At 33.7% G+C, this 14,700-nt stretch overlaps 1 protein-coding gene across 1 annotated transcript; it reads left to right on the forward strand.

The window, feature by feature from the left end:
* Positions 1-2,103: 2,103 nt before the first annotated feature.
* Positions 2,104-7,923, forward strand: LOC123539161 (uncharacterized). The gene is made up of 6 exons (XM_045323658.2): positions 2,104-2,251; positions 4,490-4,604; positions 5,268-5,353; positions 6,064-6,163; positions 6,770-6,897; positions 7,730-7,923. Exons 2-6 carry the CDS (start codon positions 4,490-4,492, stop codon positions 7,748-7,750), a joined length of 450 nt encoding a protein of 149 aa, XP_045179593.1. The 5' UTR covers positions 2,104-2,251; the 3' UTR covers positions 7,751-7,923.
* Positions 7,924-14,700: the final 6,777 nt, after the last annotated feature.

Genomic DNA, 14,700 nt, shown 5'->3' on the forward strand with positions numbered 1-14,700 from the left:
CGAGAATTTGCTGTTTTACTACTTTTTAGGATGAAAATCGAAAAGCATTCGTCACGCTTTTACTCCAGGTAAACTGTCTCGATTATAAATCTATATTTTGAAGTCAATATTCACTACTTCAGCTATAGCGCTATTGTTTACGACGACGGGAAAATGTCTTTATTGCCGCTGCAGTCCGGGCTTCGGTTCCCGACGCGGCCATCTTTTCTTTCTTGATTTGGAACTTTTGAAATACTTTAGAAACAATAATGCATATTCTAATGTTCATAATATGACCAAAACTTTAATTTGAATGAAAGATACTTTTTAGCCAGATCTGGAGGCATGCTGCTTTAAACGTTTTAAATAAACGACCAGAACTGTGTTGTTCTTTTAACCGCCTCGTTAGCCTAGTGGTAGAGCGACCGCTTCGAGTGCGTGCGGGAGGCCGCGGGTTCGATCAAAGCATGTGAAAATTGCACCAAACATGCAGTATGTAGTTTTTGAGAGCTATATACAGAGCTCCTGGCGGTTTTGGAATGCATTGCTGTTCCATCTACACGAGGACCTTGTTTCTGCTACAGAATATCCTTCTTTAGCATAGTCAGTGGCATTTCCTTTTCTGAAACTTAGGACTTACGTTTTGCTTGCTGTCATGCTGCTTTTAAACACATTTTGTGGTTCTAGTAAGCCTACATTTTGATACAAATCTATATAGTGATTTCCTAACATAATGTTAGAAGTGTACAGGGCGGGTAGGACCATTACATCAAAATACACTGTATCAAAATTGTGCCAAATATTCACACAAAACTGTAAGTCATTCAGAGCATAGTGTATACTGATATCGTTTAAGAACGGATATGATATGTATCTCAAACGTTGATTTTGCATAAACTTATTAATGTTAATTGTTAAAGAGCTTAGAACTAACAGCGCTCGGGCTACTCACATCTGACTCCAATCCATGATTTTATTCAACATAAAATCTGTGCCTGGAATACATCATTTCTTAAACCATATTCTATATCAGTATCTAGAAGGACTATCATTTTCCTTCCTCAAATCGCCTTGAACCTTTGTTAAATAGATGGGTGAATTTTTCACAGTTAATAATCTTGCCAGCTAAATCACATCACATTTCATGTCGTGTAATTATAATGTCAAACTTTCTAAATTATTCAAGAAAATGAAATGAAATAATATGTATGTAAGTATTAATTTGGACGTTTCTGATTACCGGATACTTCATTTATGCACAACAAGTAAGAAAGTGTCGTAAATTTTGACATGTGTCAGAATTATCAAACATCGTCGTCCGAATGTTTCGAAATAATTAAATCGAGAAATTGTTCTTACTGTGACTTGATATCTTACTGCAGTCTCAATAAAGTGTGTTTCAATGGACTTTACTATACTGTTAAGCATGATGTCTGAAGAATCTGGATTCTACATCCTGGGTCATGGTCAGCGACAATAACCCTTACTCTCACTCTAATTCTGCGTCGGTATCATTGAGGAGGAGGGATGGGTTCATGTGTGTTTCGCAAAATTATTAATAGCTCAAATCACATTTTAAAGAATTTAATAAATAACAATGATTTTAGCTGTATCATATATTTTATTTTGGATGGAGGAGGCGGGAGCCTGCCAATGGCGGCCTGTAGGAGGTTATTGAGTATGTAATTTTGCATGGTGTTTTCAGTCTAGAATCACTGTAATCTTTACCTTTGACCTTCCGGCCGGCCAACGGACCCACAGGCCGACCGACTGACAACGAGCAAGTTGATATACCACCCTCTTCTTCAAAGTTCTTGAGTGAAAGAAATTCGTATTAAAGTAAAACTCATACATAATGTAAAATAGCCTAATATAAAAGTAATAAGAGTTTCGTAAAACAATCAAATTTGCTTTTTGTTTAGCATATAGATGTAACAGTGCATTATAATATCCTTATATACATAGATTAATTCCAACAGTTGCACGATCAATAATAATGAGACATCAACATGCCTAATTTAAGGCGGACCATGATATATTAGACATTTATAGGAATATTTGCGAGTTTATTTTGAGATTTCTGCATACTGGGCATTTTAATGACAACAAAGTGTGCATAAATTATATGCATAAAATATGCATCTATTTTAAGAACCTTATTTATTACCCCGTCATTCGAGCATCCAACAGACAGTTAATCATTTTCAGCGTAGAGACTATAATTTTCAGTTTGGCATTGTATCTGGATAACGGACAACTGTGAAAACAGATAGTAAGTTCAAAGTTTTCATTAACATGTATTTAGCTAGTAGGCATCAACTGTTTGTTTTCATCCAGTGGTTTTAGTGCGATATTTTAACAAATATTACAGTAAAATAGATCATATTAAATCTAGTTTCACATTTAATTCATCAAACATATTTTTCAATTCCTTTTTTATTACATTTTTTTCTGTTAGACAAGGACTTGTGTTATTATTTTTTTCAAAAGATATATTCATTTGATTTATTTTCATTTAGATGTTTTAAACTAGCAATCAAAATCATCATAATTGAGCTTTATTTATGTTTTGCAAACATAAGATACACGGAAGCATAATATTATACAGTTATAGAAAAAAAAGCACAACAAAAATGAAATGTTGCAGTCTTGAAATGACGACGGTAGTAATTGTACATATCACAAGTTTAGAAAAGAAGAACAATTCAGAGACACCCACAGATGTGTTCATTTGTTGGTGTGTATTTATAGGTTATTTGTTTTCCACGAGTTATTCAGCGAACATATTTCAATGACACACATTAAATACCGTCAGGCACCCGATAAGAAATTCAGGCATCAGTGTATGTAAAATATTGACGTTTCCGGTACCATTGTAACTTAATTGGGAATAGAAATGAGTATGTAATAAGCAAGTTTATTATATACCTACATAAATTCTGTCAAAAATACAGTTTGCATTTCATAAGGAAATACAGACAGGCTGAATAATCCCGTATTGTGCCTTCAAAACTCCCGTATTTTACCATCCGTATTGTATGTTGCCGGACTACTTTCATTAATATGCATGAGCTGGCACAGTTATGTAAATAGCGCGCACACACACAAAAAGCATCACTCATTTCATTTAAATACATAGATGTTTGTTCTTACAAGTGCTACTATTGTAAAATAAGAACAATATCGCCTTGGTCAATACAGCCTTCTGGGGTTATTACAACGGTAGCTAGATCTGGGATGCTGTAATCGGCTCGAGTGGATTTTGCCAGATCGGATCTCACGAGGCGGTTATTTTACAATAGCAGCACTTGTAAGAACAAACATCTATGTATTTATTTGTTTATCAAAATAATAATAATAGTGCGGGAAATGTAACATAATGTTTCTGACGTCATTTTACTTGATTTTGTTACTTTTGGCCTTATAAATGATATTTACTTGATGAAAACTTAATGAAGTCAAAACACGTTGTGATTTGAAGTTTGGACAAAACACAAACCCAACTAGTATTTCCCAGATTTAGACGGCGTTTAGTGTTTAATTTTAGTGAGTGCCTCGTAGATCTATTTGTCAGGACTTTTATTTCGGGCTGACAATTAAAGAATCAAGGTACTCACAAGTGCTTAAAGTAGTGTTAGGAATGATACCGTGTTGTGTTACCCCGCCATTAGAATCAAAGAATGTGTCAAGAATTTGGAATGTAAAACATAAAACCAGAAAAAAAGTATTCATTTGATAGTGTTGTATAAACTAAATATGTAGAAGCATGAAACATATTACAAGAAAAATAATATTAGCAACCAGATATGTGCGTCTGTATTTAAATGTCAATTCTAGGACAGTTTAATGTTGTCAAAATGATCTATTATGGGAGATTGTACGGTAGTTTTCTTATGACAAATGTCATATGGTAATTTGTCTTTTGAAGAGGTCGTAGACGGTAGCTTGCATTTTCACTACTGTCCATGAACAGTCTCAATCAAACCGAGCCCACTACATTTTCGTTTATCTATGTTGGGCGACCTGTGAGTTTCCGCCTTTTCCATTTTGTTTCAAAATAATATTAGTATATGTTTTAGAGATATTCCAAGAAAAAGAAAATATATTTGGAATGTGAAGCTATAATAAATACTCCCATGTCAGCAACAGCCCCTTACCCTTTTTCTTTTTAGTGCAATAAAATTACGCTTTTTCAGCTTACAACATTTTATTGAAGTGATTGTAATACGTTTGCTAAAACTGGCAGAAAACAAACTAATGTTTCATTTCCAATCAACAACAAAACATGTTCTTAAAAATTACGATAATCTATCTCAAATTTATCTTTGTTATACAAAAATAAATGTACACTTTAAAAGTTAAGAAAGCCCTGCGCATTCAATCTAATCTGATTTCAAAATGGGAACTATCATTAAGCGTAGCTTACAAACATGTCATAGTGTCACGTTCTTTCATGGAGGTCACTAAACTATCAAGGAATTTATAACTTGCATCTTTTTTATGTTTACAGATGTACAGATCAGTGGGTTTAGCATTGCTGGTCCTGGCCGGCATTATAAATTCTGCCTCAGCATGCTCTTGTGTACCTCGGCCTGAAAAGTACTTGTTCTGCAAGAATGATTTTGGTACGAATGAATTTGTCCTTGAAACTTTACAAGGAATTAAATATTCATCTTTACCTTAATTTGATTTTCCGTTTTATATTAGCTGCCTTTTAGTATTTCAATTAACAGTTCTCAAAGACATAAAAATGCATTTTATAGCTTTAACTTTTTTTGTCTGTAATATATCGCGTATTTCGCACTAATTTGTTTGACACCATCTTTAACTTTACACTGACTGTATGAGGATATTGTTTAAAGTTATACTAGCTATTAATGGACCCAAAGTTTAAATTTGAAAATATGAATAACTACTACACACAGTTTATGTAAACATAGAATTTATTGCGGTATGTTTTTTAACAGTACTATACATTACACACTACGCGGGTTATTTGTAACTAAACATAGAATTAATGTGTACTACTAGTAAAACATTGATGCTTTTTGTAACACATCACCGCTAGTGCATGACATTTAATTATGAATATAGCTCTGAATACTTTGTTATTTCTCTTTCTAGTTAAATACGTTTGATATCATAATGGATAATTTATATTTGAAGTATATAACTTATATTTAGATAAAGAACATGTTAGCGAAATATTGGCATTGGATGTATTTAAATTGTTCGCTTATTTCAAGCATTTTTATACAACATAAATTTATATCTTATGTTTTTTGTAGCTGTAGCGTTTCAGGTCAAGGACAGTGGTACAGTTGAAGGCGAATTCAACGTTTATCAGGTGGATTTGCTCCACATGTATAGAACTGTAAGACACTTTACTTTACTTAAGTCTAGGAGGCAATCATCACTCCAAATATTTTCTATTTTTAATCATCTTTACTGCTTTTACTCCAAGATGCAAAGTGTGATCACCCCATAGAGTCCATTGCCTTGCATCGGTTGTTGCAGTTTTCTGCTCGTATTACACACTGGAATGTATACTTAATAATGCGACCAGTTACATATGGCAACACTTGCTGATTTGACTCCTGCCTTAGCATTAGTTTTTACAATTTTATGTAATTTACATTTGAGCCATACCATTAGAAAACCAACATAATGCATTTGCAACCAGCATGGATCCAGACCAGCCTGCGCGTCCGCGCAGTCTAGTCAGGATCCATGCTGTTCGCTTTCAAAGCCTATTGCAATTAGAGAAACCGTAAGCGCACAGCATGGATCGTGACCAGACTGCACGGATGTACAGGCTGGTCTGGATCCATGCTGGTCACAAATGCACTATGTTGGTTTTCTCATGGTAAGGCTCATTTATAGTTTGCGTCAATGATACCAAAATATATGAATACAGGTTACTTTTATATTGGAGATCCATTGTTTGAGCTGAAGTTGTACGACTGTAGCTTTCCTGTGAACCAGTGTTTGTGTCTTCTTTGCTATACAGATGACCCAACGCGTAAGAGCATTTACACACTCGTATATTATACACTGTTCACAATGCTAGTGTTTACCCTTCAGGTGCCGTTTGAAAACTTAGATACAGATAGGATAATGACAGCAGGTGATAATCTCCCGTGTGGAGTTGCATTTATTCCAAATGCATTCTATGTTATCTCAGGTAAACATCTAAAGAGTAGTAATGTGTGCAACGAGCTGGACGTTTGGTTTGTGCTTAGTGCGCATGCGTTAATGTATCCCTGTAAGCTTTATAATTGTAGCAGTAAATGAAAATGTAAATCATGGTGTTCATGCGTGACATATATTTCACTCGTACATATGATACAAAGACATTTTTATTCATTCAATACTTTCTAATTAATTTAACCAAATAGTCTAACCATTTTTCACACGCAACGTCATTTGCATTGCGTCATGGCCTGACAGTGTGGTGACGTTACAATATCTGTGTTGAAAAAATGTCAAATAGTTTGATAAAAGTTACATTTTATTACGATTGAGTGTATATCATCATGTGCGTGTAAGTATTATATATATCTACAATTTTAATGAAGTACATTTTGCATTGCAAGTAGTTTCTGACTATTTTGTTTTATAACTCAAATTCCCTTGAAATCCACAGTTGTTTCGTACAAGTGAGGAAAACTGATCATTTCACTGCTTGGAAACAGGGAAACATTCAATTTTATTTCACTGATATTTTTTCAGCATTTTATAGCAAATAATACAAAATGATAAAACAACAGTTTACTGCGGAATTTTTCAGGAAATTACAATGTAACATCTGGTCAGCCAACACGAATGCAAGCCCATTTCTGTGAGCTACTCCTAATTTTTCCTAACGATCCAAGGCTTACATACACACCTCCTGAGTGTGATACACCAGGGTCACAGGTAATAATTCAATTTGTTACATGGCCTCATATAAATCGCTCCTCCATATTTTTTGTTATTGACTGGTCTTTGGTTCAACAATAAATTTTGCTATGCTCTTGATGAAAACTTGGAAAAATCCTTATGAAAATATTGTTCCAATGTCTGGAAGACTTATTAAATGTTTTACAGGTAAAGAGTCAAAAGTATTTGCTCTATATCCTTCGGGCCATTGATAAATCTGCTTATTGGCGAGCAAGCCATTCAATAAGTTTACATTGTTACATACTTATTCTTTGGTAAGAAACACGATATACATTTTTATAACCCTTTGATTTGTTAAAAAGCGTCTGCAGTAAATACTTGTACATGATGGAACGTATTTACTGAGCATAGCATTAAATGCACTTTTAAGGATTTTTGCATGAATCATATGCAACAATTGATCAGTTCATAGGAATTAATGTTTACTTGTTACATTTGCAAATACTTTTTTCTGTTCAAATATTGGAAACAATTGCTTGCTATAAACTGGGTGTTTCTGGCGTGTTCGTAATTAAATAAAAAAATAAAATAAACAAGGACAAAAGTCCGCCAGGAACAGCTATAATTAAAGAAAGCAGTCCATACAAATAGCGCAATGTAAGATATAGCTAAAATGCAAGCTTTTGTCAGTACTGTGTTGCCCATTGTACTTGTAAACATGTTGTAAAATTGGAAGACAAAAACCTAACATTCGAATGTACAAAAATATATAAATACAGCGAAAAGTAATTGGAAGGAGGACCTTCATTGAAGCTGCACGTAAGACTTGCTGATCATATTATGACTATTCTTTCCATTTCTGTTTCAGAATGGATACTCTGGCGGGTAATATTAACCATAAATGAGCAGCCTAGAGGATGAAATTGAATCGGTACAACACATAATTAACATTTGATGATAATGATTCTTTAGCAGAAAATAAAGCAAATTTTATAACTTTTACTGAAGAGGACGATGTATTAAATGTTAAATATATAAAGATTAAAACAATGTAGAAAATGACGAATTTAAAATGTATTTCATTAAATCAATATGTTAATCATCACCATTCCTCATGTAACCTATTCTGATACGTTAATAACCACCATTCCTCAAGTAACCTATTCTAATACGTTAATCACCACCATTCCTCAAGTAACCTATTCTAATATGTTAATCACCTCCATTCCTCAAGTAACCTATTCTAATATGTTTATCGCCATCATTTCTCAAGTTACCTGTTCTAATATGTTAATCACCACCATTTCTCACGTAACCTATTCTAATACGTTAATCACCACCATTCCTCAAGTAACCTATTCTAATAAATTAATCACCACAATTCCTCAAGCAACCTATTCTTATACGTTAATCACCAACATTCCTCAAGCAGCCTATTCTAATACGTTTATCGCCATCATTCCTCAAGTTACCTGTTCTAATACGTTAATCACCATCATTCCTCAAGTAACCACTTCTAATACTTTTATCACCACCATTACTCAAGTAACCTATTCTAATACGTTAAGCACCACCATTCCTCAAGTAGCCTTTTCTAATACGTTAATCACCAACATTCCTCAAGTAGCCTATTCTAATACATTAATCACCACCATTCCTCAAATAACCTATTCTAATACGTTAAATACCACCATTCCTTAAGTAGCCTATTCTAATACGATAATCACCACCATTCCTCAATAGCCTATTCTAATACGTTTATTACCACCATTCCTTTAATAATCTTTTTTAATACGTTAATCACCACCATTTCTCAAGTAACCTATTCTAATTAATTAATCACCACCATTCCTGAAGTAACCTGTTCTAATACGTTAGTCACCACCATTCCTTAAAGACACTGATTCTGGTATGCCTGGTATGTGGCCTATGGAGATGATAAGGTCTGCATATTGGCGATAAGGGTCAATACACAAGTCGGGACCATTGCTAGACTTGCTTCTGTTTATCATAATAAGCTACTGTATAGCTACTGTGCAGTAAATAAATTGCAGGTGATATTTCTCACCTTTATAGCAAATCAGTTCTCACCTTTATAACGAGTTTAGAAAGCTTGATTGAATTAGGGCTAAATAAGAAAAGTGATAAGATACAACAGTGTTTTTATCATATTTTTAATAAAGTAAGTTTTTTAACATTGCTGTTTTTTATTATCAAAAATATAAAAAATGCATTCAGGCACATAGCTTTTAGAAGTAATGAATTATTGTGTATTTTGAACAATGATATATCTTTATTGCTGGATTTTATTATGCATAAAAGAACGTTAACATTATTTAGACAACACAAGAGGAATTAAGCATTTTTAATATATAACATTCTTCTGTCTATATGCCTTCTTTATCTATTAAAAATGCAACTGAACACTTCTTTAATTTCTAATAAAATCCAGCAATTATTTTTTTTTTCGTTCTTATTTTGAAACTTTTGATAAAAAGATCATAACCATTGAATAAACAAACTTGTAATTTCTCTTATTAAGTTTTGAATAATTATTTTATAGTGAGAATTGTTTTGCTATAAGAGTTATAATTTAATTGGCCAGGGTATTACTCAACATGACTGAGCAATCAAAATTAGTATCTTATCAATTAAAATAATTTTGTGTACATTCTGAAAAACAAGACTAAAAAAAAACAGCATTTCAATTAATAAAATGCAAAACACAGGAAATAACCAATTTACCTGTAGGCAAAAAAATTTATGATTCTCTGACAATAATTAGGCTACATGTCAAGTCTACAGGGGTTTTATGGACCCTTATCAGACTGGACCAGACATGATCTTGTATATTGGGGATTAAAAAGTCTGGTATTTGGGGGGGGGGGGTCACTTATATAGGAGATTTTCTTTGCCTTTAAGTAACCTATTCTAATTCATTAATCACCACCATTCATCAAGTAACCTAGTCTAATACATTAATCCCCGCCATTTCTCAAGTAACCTGTTCTAATACGTTAATCACCACCATTCCTCAAGTAACCTATTCTAATACGTTGTTCTCCATCATTCATCAAGTTACCTCTTTTAACGAGAACTGAGAGATTGACTAAATGCTTTCTAAAAATTTACCGCATTTTTATAATCAAAGTATTGAAAGTACAGAAAGGCTGGCTACCACAAAACACTGGACTAAAACTGCGGGAAAGATGTTTGCAAAATCTTAGATATTATGAGTTTCCATATCAAAGTAAGGCAAGCACAGGGTACTAATACGATGAATCATCTAGGTATTGTAAGGATATTACAGACTATAGATGGTGAAAAAGTACATTGTGTTTGCTCCATTTGGGATGACATAATTAGTGAGAAAAAACGGCACATAATTCTCACTTAGGAATCTAAAAGACGAAAAATTAATTTCTAACAAAAAAGCCAGGTTCCGAGAACGCAATCCAATCAAACCACAATCCTGTAACAGTGTATGTATTGATTTGTACACATAAACATATCTTGAAAATATAAATGAAGTAAAAAGTACGGGCAAAATGAACAATGAAAGGAACTCTTTAAAATGCCAGTTGCAAACACGTCACAGGTAAATTTAAACCGGTTTATGCTACGTTTGTAGCCTGATCATTGGCCCCACCACGGTTTCAAAGTTAACACTAAAAAGCCAAGTTGATTCATTGACTTTAATATAGCATTGACTTGCATATAAATAAGAAAATCTCATTTCATAACTTTACCATTTTGATCCTTGTTTTGGTCTTGAACGAAATCTTCAATGTTTATCGATATTAAATGGAACTAAGTGAAGTTTTTATGTGCGATATTTATAGAAATGTGTCGGGTTATGCATATTAATGAATATAGTCCGGCAGCATACAATACGGAAGGTACAATACGGAATTTAAAAGGTACAATACGGAATTTTTGTCTGTCTGTTCATATTTAATTGTAAAATACAAACCGATTTTTTAAAGAATTTATATAGGTATTTGATAAAAGGCGATGACCTAACCGAGCGCAGTCTAATATTTAAATCCTCGCAATACCATAAGGGGCCTCTGCCGCCGAGTGGTTTTGGTCGCTGACTTGGAATCATTTGCCTTTCACTGATGTGGGTTCAAGCCTTACTAGAGGCATTTAATTATTCTTGCTTACGGAAGGTCGGTGGTTCTATCCAGGTGCCCGCCCTTAATGAATAATGCACAGAGGGGCACCAAAGCTGGAAAAACGGCATATAGCTTATAATTGTGTTGATGTGACGATAAACACAACAGAAGCACAAACAAATATCACCAAACCGCGGCAAATGTACAACACAGAGCTAACCCTAGAGTAAAACTAATTTTTTGAAAAGTTCAGTTACTATTACTCTTCTCTTTTAGGAAAGTGGACCCGTAATGACTACCGGCAATTAAAGTAATTTTCGTATGCTATTTCGGCATTGTCCGGTACTTTTACGGAAATCCATGTGTTGCTTATTTTAATTGTTTGTTTACTGTTTTGTTTCTTCTTTTTTTTTTTCTTTTTTTTTTTTGCCGCTGGCCTTGCAATGCATGGCTCTCTGTTCGCGTTCGAGATGCTCTGTCCTTCCAGGCAATCTACCCTAACCTTTTTTTTTTCTAAATTATGTTTGTATTTTTCTATTTCAATAGGGCGGGCTGTTTTTATTTTGGATGAACTTGATTACATCCGATTTATGAAATTGTGTAAGACAAGTTTGTATCAAATAAATGTTTAAATACTTCATGGACATTCGCAATAATTTGGCAATGAAACACTTCTCCTGAGTTTATGTTGTCGCCCACTACAAGTGCATTTTTATAACACTCTGTACCAACAGGTAATTACATTTGAATGGTATTTACCAGCAAATCACATGTAACACGGCAGTGAAACCCCGTATTTGAATCATTTCCGATGGCGTGCTTACGTTTTCCCATATATAATTGGTTGCTTTTTGTTTTGTTTTTTATTCAGCAATAAAAAGAAGTCAATATGCAAGCTCTACTACAAAGAATTCAAGGGTTATTTCTTGCGTCTTTTCGTGAAATAAGAAATCATGCTATAAATGATGTTTTCCAAGAATAGAAATTACAATTGCATCTTTATTGTTTAAAACCTAAACCTAACAAATAGACTCGTAATATGTCTTTGTCTGAGAACAAAATAGAAAAAATACTATTCTAACACGATCCGATTCATTTTCCTATTAAACAAAGAAGGCAGAAAACAGTGAATTATTATACAACAAATCACTGTTATGACGTCACAATTATTACGTCACGGCGTCAAACGGCATAGCGCCGCACTGGAAAAGAAACCGATTGAAAACGAGCAAATATTTAATGAATGTCGTCAAGGATGAACTTAAAAATCCCTGGTAACGTGTTAGAATCGAAATAATATATCTCATTCAGTGATTTGCTCTTGAAAAAATCATTGTTTGTCGTTCAGATGCGTATTATTATATCACTCGGGCTGCGCTCTCATGATATAATTCCTTCGCATCTGAACTCCAAACAATGATTTATTCAACAACAAATCACTGGATGAGATATATTATTTCTTATCTTAAATATTAGGTAATCCTGCAAGCTTGGATCTTTTTTAATAATGTATAACTTGGTTAGCATTAATTTTTTTAAAACCCAGAGAAGATAGTAAATAAAAAAGATAGGGTTGTAAACTACATTTTTTGCTAGACTGATTTGAAAAATTTAGACCTCGCACACGTTCTAATAATGGGAGCCCATGGGAAATCTCAATTTGATGATATTTCTTTTGTAAATAGAAAGTTTTGTACAAGGTATATCAATAAAACTTTCGTAATTATAAATAAAGTTATTGTTTATAATATGGTTACATGAAATATAGATAACCGTGTTAAATAAAATAGATATCCGTTGCCGCATTTATAGAGATATTTGCCCATGATGGAAGAGATTCAGGCATTGCAACCAGATTTTACGCATTGCTTGTAATCTCTTTTCATTTCAACATTTTTGTTATCATATTTGATCTTTTGCAAGGAAGTAAGGTTGTCGAATTCGTAAATATGCACACGGCATAATATTTATAAATTTAGATGATTTTCTGTGCTGTACGCCGGGTCATGTCTTTGTTCTATCTTATCCGGGCAAAATTCATAACTCCGGTTTTTTAAATGTTCACAAATACCCTTATACAATGAAAAAAAGTTTCAAAATAGGTAACAGAAAGAGTCATTGGAAGGAACAAACGCGGCTACAGTCAGAGCCGCACATCGCAAAGAAGGCCGACCCTGAAAAGATTCTGTATAGGGAAAATACAGCAGACGTTTTACGTAAAAGACACATCAAAATACATTTTAATTGTATGAAAGATACAAAATTGGGATGATTTTATACTTGATTGAAAATTACCATTTTTCATAAAAATCTTCAGATCTACGGAATGTGTGACCGGGAGTTCGATCCAGGGCTGAAGCGAATATTCTCAGTGACGATTCGAATAAAAGACATTTTGTCTGAAATTATTCGTCCTGATTCATTTGGAGAAGGGGTAGTCACTTGCGGAGAACAAGTTTGAAATGGTAAAGTATCCAGGAACACTGGTTATGTTAACTGCTGGCCGTTACTGTGCTGAAATACTGTTGAAATACGGCGTTAAACTCATAACAAACGCAAAATACACAGTCAGTGAATACGAAAGCACACCTTGCACAAAATATGAAATTGTTTATGCTGATAAATAGTGTAGAACAGCTTCTAAATTGTTCCGTGCACCCAGATACTATTCTTCCAAAGCAGATCAGGATATATTTTCAGTTTGTTTTCTGACAGCAGTCATAGCCTTTCTTAACATAAAGTCAATCTTTTTAATCCTTACCATGCTGGACACGATTGATTCTGCCTTTGCGACCAGTGTAGATTATGATCAGCCTGCACGTCCATGCATTCTGATCAAGATCTGCACTGTTCGCCATTCAGTCAATATCTTTTCGATAAGCACCTCTTTTAACAGTTAATGGTACCGTCCAAACTGAATGGTGGACCGTTCCATTTTAGAAATTTAGCAAGCTAAGGGTTAAAGTACGTGGTTGACAGAGAAATAAAGTCATGAAATTATCTCAACCACTACATTTAAATATTCAATTAACTGAACATTTTCTGTCTACGTCTATGTCAAAAGACCAATTTCTCTTTCTTTTGAGTATTTCTTTACTATATCGCAAATCCGTGGTAATTTGTTTCCCAAAACTGACAAATCTATATGCAAATCAAATCAGATATTCATTGAAACCACCGACCGAATAGTGGAAACATTTTCACGTAAAATTTGGAAAAAGAATACAAAGCTAACTACTTTGACTACATGACATCCTTGTATGAAAATTAATCTTTCTGACCACTGGCTAAGAACAGAAAGAAAATGCCTCACTGATAAAAACGGACATTTAAAGTAAACAAGGTACCCAATTGAAAATCAGTTGATATCATAACTGCTGAATTCAAACATCAGCATGCATAATAACTGTCATGACTGATAGGCAATAAATCTCACAGATGTAATGATAAGATGCATCTAGGATAATGCAAGATTTCGCATACAAATATTTTATGGACTTTTACTGATTTTCGAAAATTTCATGATAAAGAAATGCATGCTAAAAGTGAATCAAAATTCCCTAAAATTCCCTGATAATCGATCTATAAACCAAATAACAGATAAGATCATATTTTATTGAACAGGAGATGGACAACAATTATGAGTTAACATCCATCTTAGTATGAACTGCTCCGGACAAAATATATTCTTGCGTGTCTGTCAATTATAGGTAGCATGCAA

This window comes from Mercenaria mercenaria, chromosome 18 (genome assembly GCF_021730395.1).
Source record: "Mercenaria mercenaria strain notata chromosome 18, MADL_Memer_1, whole genome shotgun sequence".
In the NCBI taxonomy this organism is placed as follows: domain Eukaryota; kingdom Metazoa; phylum Mollusca; class Bivalvia; order Venerida; family Veneridae; genus Mercenaria; species Mercenaria mercenaria.

Coding starts and splice junctions, on each gene's coding strand:
- LOC123539161 (XM_045323658.2), top strand. CDS start 4,490: ATGTACAGATCAGTGGGTTTAGCATTGCTGGTCCTGGCCGGCATTATA. Junction 5,354..6,063: donor TGCTCCACATGTATAGAACT/GTAAGACACTTT, acceptor TTTACCCTTCAG/GTGCCGTTTGAAAACTTAGA. Junction 6,898..7,729: donor GTGATACACCAGGGTCACAG/GTAATAATTCAA, acceptor TTTCTGTTTCAG/AATGGATACTCTGGCGGGTA.